General features: G+C 46.9%; 1 protein-coding gene across 1 annotated transcript; it reads left to right on the top strand.

Annotated features, from left to right (window-relative positions):
* The first annotated feature begins 2,036 nt into the window (after positions 1–2,036).
* On the top strand, positions 2,037–5,428 carry LOC146175063 (uncharacterized). The gene is made up of 2 exons (XM_084585514.1): positions 2,037–2,043; positions 4,096–5,428. Exons 1-2 carry the CDS (start codon positions 2,037–2,039, stop codon positions 5,388–5,390), a joined length of 1,302 nt encoding a protein of 433 aa, XP_084441640.1. The 3' UTR covers positions 5,391–5,428.
* The last annotated feature ends 473 nt before the right edge of the window (positions 5,429–5,901 follow it).

Genomic DNA, 5,901 nt, shown 5'->3' with positions numbered 1-5,901 from the left:
TCGCCTTACAGCCACCTAGTGCGCACTATAGTGGCTACCGACGTGGTGAAGGCATACGACAACGTGTTGCATGCCAAGATTCTTAGCAACATGGAATGTATGGGCATTCCCTTGCAGGTCATAAAGCAGTACGTAATCTGCTTAAGGACAGGACGTTTTCTATCCGGATGAATGGAAAACAAATTGACAATTACACCTCGAACAGAGGGGTGCCACAAGGGTCAGTGTTAGCACCTTTGCTATTTAATATCGCACTGATCACATTGGCATAGAAATTAGCTTAAATACCAGAAGCGCGGTTTATGATATACGCAGATGATGTCACGATTTGGTCTGTTCATAAACAACTTGAGAGACAGAATCGGTATCTGCAAGAGGCTTTAAATGCCATAGCGGAGTACGTCCATTATGCAGGTCTGGAATTGTCACCTCAAAAGTTCAATTACATTCATGTTGCAAACAAGAATAGAAGAAAACAATTGGCAACGCAAAGAGTCACCCTAAAAATTGAAAATCAGACATTGAAAGAGGTGGACGAGTTTAGAGTTCTTGGCCTAGAAATTCACAAATCCGGCACGGAACACAATGGCTTCGTCTGGGGGAGGAGGAGCTCGAGCGTACATGGCGAGACCTCTTGTACAATAGGTGTTACAGCCGAGGATACTATACCAGACCCAATTCCAAAAACTCACGAGGCGGCAGTGGGCCAAATTAGAAACAATAAATAGAAACGCAATGCGCACTATCACAGCCTCACGAAAACTTACCCATGTCCCTATTCTCCAAGAGTTTGTACAAATAAATACATTGACAAAATTAATTGAACAACGAGAGACAACAACAGATATGAAGCGAAAGTACGTTATGCCCATAGCATCCTTGTACAACGAAGTGGCAGTTCAAACATCACCAACGGCTGACCCCCTTCCGTGGGAATTCACGACTATTACGACAAACAAGACCACTGGGCTTCGTCGCAAAGAAAAGCTGGCACCTCGACCTCTGGTTGATGCACTTCCAGGTACCTGCATTGCATATACGGACGCGTCAATTATAGAAAATGGCGGTAGAACAGCAGCTACTAGTCCAACACACAGTGAACTAAAGGTACAAAAAGAATATGTTTCGGATTACCCGGACCCGCTTGTGATGGAACTCTATGCAATCCGCGATGTTATGGAGGCCATAAATAAAATAGATTCCCTAACAGAAGCCCACATCTATACAGACTCCTTAGCCGTCATAAAACGACTGAAGAAAGTGACAAACACGCTATGTGTAACCCAGGAAATCCACGCACTCAATAAAAAAAAACAAAAATACGCATCCAGATACATTGGACTCAGGACGATGCTCAGAACGCTGAGCAGAGAAAAGTTGGCTACTTCACACACGACGTTCCAAACACTAATGCGTCCCCCACCAAGCTCCCTTCTGAACCCGCTCCGCTGTTCCCATCTTAGCATCCTCTTTAAGGAAAAGTACACGTGCCCTCATTACCCCGTATACATTCCCCCTCCCTCATAAGTTAACGAGATTAAAGGAGGTTTCCCTTAGAAGGATAAGAGCTGGGGCGGCCCTTACCCCGTCGGTAACATGCCTATGGGAATCTCAAGCAGACATCGGACCAACCACATGCCCGAAGTGTTCCACAGCAGCTGCAGAAGTGGATGTTCGCCACCTGCTGTGGACTTGTGCAGGGACAAGGGCATCAAGGACACAGTTTCTGCGCGAACTGGGACTAACCACAACAAGGGAAGAGGACTTCTCTAAATGGCTCATCGACAACGACAAGAGTGGGAGCCTACTCCGATTCCTTACCGAAAATAAGTTACATGAGTCTATAATATGCTTTATGGCAAGCTTGCGTAAAAAGAAAAGAAATATTGTTACGGACAAGGAAGAAGAAGCGGGTAGCGATGCGGGCAGGAGCGCCCACGCTGCGCCCGCGCCGCGATGTCATTAAATTATTCTCAGGGTTATCGATCATCTTCTCTGTGTTCTAGGCTTGCCGCCCCGCAGCATTTTGGTTGGAGATGCTCGGTACGTTCATCATCACTCCTCCTCCTGTCCCAGAGCTTCGGCACCCTACGTCTAATTGTGCCGTCGGCAGGTCTAGGAGGCATAGCTTGTCTGGTCCCCAGCCTGCCGGACCCGACGCGACCTCTCCGTTCCGCTATACTGTCCCCCATTCCTCACCCCGACCACAATATACGACGGAGACTGACCATAGACGTGACCCACACGATTACAAGATATCAAGGCACGAAGAGAGAGCTAAACGACGATATGACCCCAGTGACCCGAAATTCCGGCCAAAGACCCTAATAACCCAAGACATCGACCAAAGACTTTATGACCCAAGACTCTACCACACATAAGGAAATAACTTTTGCCCCTACAATGCGGTGCATGTTAGGAACTGGGCTGTCGAATCTTGGCGACCTGTAGCCAGAAAGCATTATGGCCCTGCATCATCTGGGAATCATCGTGGGGGCAAATCGTCTTCTACCTTTCTTCTTTTATCTTCAACCATACAGTCATGTAATGGATCTCATCGTCGTCGACAATCTTCCTCATTCATAATCTGGTCGATCGCTCGGTGGCCCAAGGTATGTTACGGGCGAAGAAGCGGGCAGTGGCTCGGGAAGGAGCGCTCGTGCTAGGCCTACCACGATTCACTAAAATCATCTCGCGGTCATCGGTCATCTCTCTGTTCTCTGTGTTCATCGGCTTGCCGCCCCGTAACAATATCGTATTTCGACTACATTCAAAGCTTATTACCCACCCGCCTGATTACCCAGCCAGAGCCAGGTCATGTAACAATAACGAAGTGCCAAAACAACTTACCCTTCGGAACGGTTTGAAACTCGGGGATTTGCTTCTGAGCCAGACAATATGCCTCGTAACGCATACTGCTCCAAACCATCGGAAAGTAAGAAACATTTATGATCATGCCCCTTGGAATATGTACATACGACTTCCAAAAATGTTAAGGGTACACCACACGGCGCACAGATAGCGTTGCGTCCGGTTGGCGGGTTGGGCGAGACGTCTGGTCAAGTGTGTTCTGTGCCATGCACGTATTCTCTGTATTCTAGCCCATGTAGCGGGAATTTATGGCTGTCACCGCCCTCTCCCCCCCAAAAGAGGAGCCGACAGAGCAGTTTGCGGCGAGTGAAAACGAACTGCGCCCACGCCGTGCACTATAACAGCTCTGTTTTGTTTGATCCGCGCCACAGCTGAGGCACGACGCCGGGTCATTTTTTCTGAAACAGAACGGACGCAACCGGTTGCGTGGCTTATCCTCATGGATTCGAATACCACCTTCAAGTAGCGGCGACTTACGTGGCTAGCATCAAGGAACCCACGCCAAGCTTCCCTTTGAACATGGATGGCCCTTCCGAGGCTAAGAGATGTTACGTTTGTGCATGGATACATTATGTGGGAACCTGAGGACATTTGCATTGCTTATAGAGTGCTCCATCGATTATGTGCGAGCTTTATCTCTCCGTCTCTCTCTCTTGTAAACCATTAATATGAATCCTTATTTTTATAAAGATGTTTCTTTTTTTCGCAACTGGGGCGCTCGATTCTTCAGGCTCCATATAACGGCTGTGGTGTGGATTCGTCGCTATCCCTATCACAGCAACGGCTACGAAGTAAGCTCCCTAGGCTCTGAACAAATAACAAAGGCTATGCGCAGTATTCAAAACACAAAAATAGCACATATTTTCGCACCGTGTCTGGCCGATTAAGTGAAGATACACAATACCCGATGCATGAGGTGTTTTGTTATGCCTGGGGAACATTGGAGCATGCTTTCTCGCAAATCTATGTCATGTTTTTATTATGGGTTGCTTTATTTTATCATCTTGGCAAATAGCAGTCACACGACGTTTGCAATCATTGCGAGAAACGGGAATTTTTTTCACGTGTTTGTGTACTAATAACAGAAACCTCTTTTTTCTTAAGCCTTATTAAGATGTACACTCACTATCACCTATATTAAAAGATTCCTGCGGTTTCCTTCCAAACATGACGAACAGAAAGCGAACTGTATATTCAAATTTCTCCTTTATTTTCTATGCACAGGGACGTCGTGTCCAAGCGAAAATGAGCTTAAGGCGCAGAAGTACTTCGACCACTGGGACGAGAAGCTTGCAGAGGAACTAGGCGGTTCCGCACAAAGCAAGCTGGAGACGAAAAACGAGTCATGGTACGCCGTTACAGTTGACATGCACATTTTCTCTGCCTTTCTTGTGACCACCGAGTACCGCGCAATCCACGTCATCAGTCTCGTGCGTGACCGGATGAATGTAAAAGGCACTTTCGAATCGTACCCGCCTCTGGTATGCCTTGTTCGCTCCTCCGCAGGAACAAGAGAGTACGCAGCCCGCATTAAACTTGTCTGGACTTGGTTTAATCCTCCCTTCAAGAACGCCTTCATCTTCTGCCCGCCACCAGTCGAAACAATCGCCTCTGGCAGCAACATTGAGGTAGCTGTTACAGTTCGAGGGGCAGACACTAGTTCACTTAGGTGGCTACCGCTTCACATCCCGTCTGACAAGGCCGACCAGAAATGTTGCGCAGTTTGTGTCCGGCCAACATTCGGATCTTTCATCAGTCTATGGAAGGTCGCCGAATTCATCGCACACTATAGACTTGTGGGGGCTCGCAGCTTTTATTTTTACGACTTGGAAATGGCCCCCGACCTAAAACTTCTCATCGGTACACTGCAAGCAGCCGGAGTCGACATAACCTTGGTATCGTTCAAGCTTCTTTTAGACAGGGCGGATGTTCATGCGGAAGGACAGATGCCTGGCCTCTACGACTGCATCTTTCGGTCGATGTCCAAGGCAGAGTACTTTATCCACGTTGACATCGACAAGTTCATGTTTCCCCTTCAGAATTCCAGTATATCGGCCATTGTTGAAAGGGTAGAACGTAAACACGGCAAGGATGCTGTCGGAAGCATCGTTGTGAAGAGCAGGTATTACTGTACCGAGTATCCTATCAGATCGCTTTGCGGGAGCAATAAGCGTGTGCCCCTTCAGACGGCGACATTCACCTACCATTGCATAGACCTGCAACATGGTGGTTTTACAAAATATATCGGCCGCTCCAAGGCCATCTGCAACGCTGCAGTTCACACCGTCGTCAAGCACTGCGGCAAAGCCAGAGAGAATCGGGTGCAATCATCGGTGGCAGTGATCAACCATTACCGACGGTGCTGCGCTTTTAAGAAGGAAGATGGCGCAGACTATTTGCACATCCCTTTCTGGAACGTGAGCGCTGTTACATTAGACGAGCCCTTCGTTGAGTATTTATCAGACGTCGAAAATGAACTGGCGATGAGGACAATGAGAAGATTTCTAACTAAAGTGTAAGCAACCGAGTGGAAAGAATTCTGTTGTAGTTACTATAACCACGGACCCTTTGCCGAATTTAAAAACTGATCAATAAAGATTGTAAATCAAACCGGCATTTCTTTTTATGAAGTATAGCAATACAGGTATTGCATACAATATTACCTGCCAGAATTTGATGTTTTAAGGCCTGGTATTGCCGATTACCATCATGGCTCAATAATATCAAAGCCATTCACACAAAAAAAACTGTACAAGCGCTTCATGCTTTCACTTTGTCTATACCAGGCTTTTTAGCAGTGTTAGACTTTCACATATGACGTCCTTTGAAAGTAACAAAGATTGTTACACTCTGACACTAATTCAATTTTTGCCTTTGATCTTAACAGAATCTTTGTACAAGGTCACAAAGGGCGTCCATGAGGTCATGTGGATAGAAGCATTTTCTGCACCTGTCTTCAATGAATTTCGCGCATAATTCTCATGTCCAGGCAGGCAGCCAGAGCAACAGAAGTCTACAGAGAGCGCTTTC

This window comes from Amblyomma maculatum, chromosome 11, assembly GCF_055883805.1.
Source record: "Amblyomma maculatum isolate TAMU_Amacu chromosome 11, ASM5588380v1, whole genome shotgun sequence".
In the NCBI taxonomy this organism is placed as follows: Eukaryota; Metazoa; Arthropoda; class Arachnida; order Ixodida; family Ixodidae; genus Amblyomma; species Amblyomma maculatum.
The sequence above is the reverse complement of the archived record's forward strand: the minus strand, read 5'-3'. Positions and strand labels throughout refer to the sequence as shown.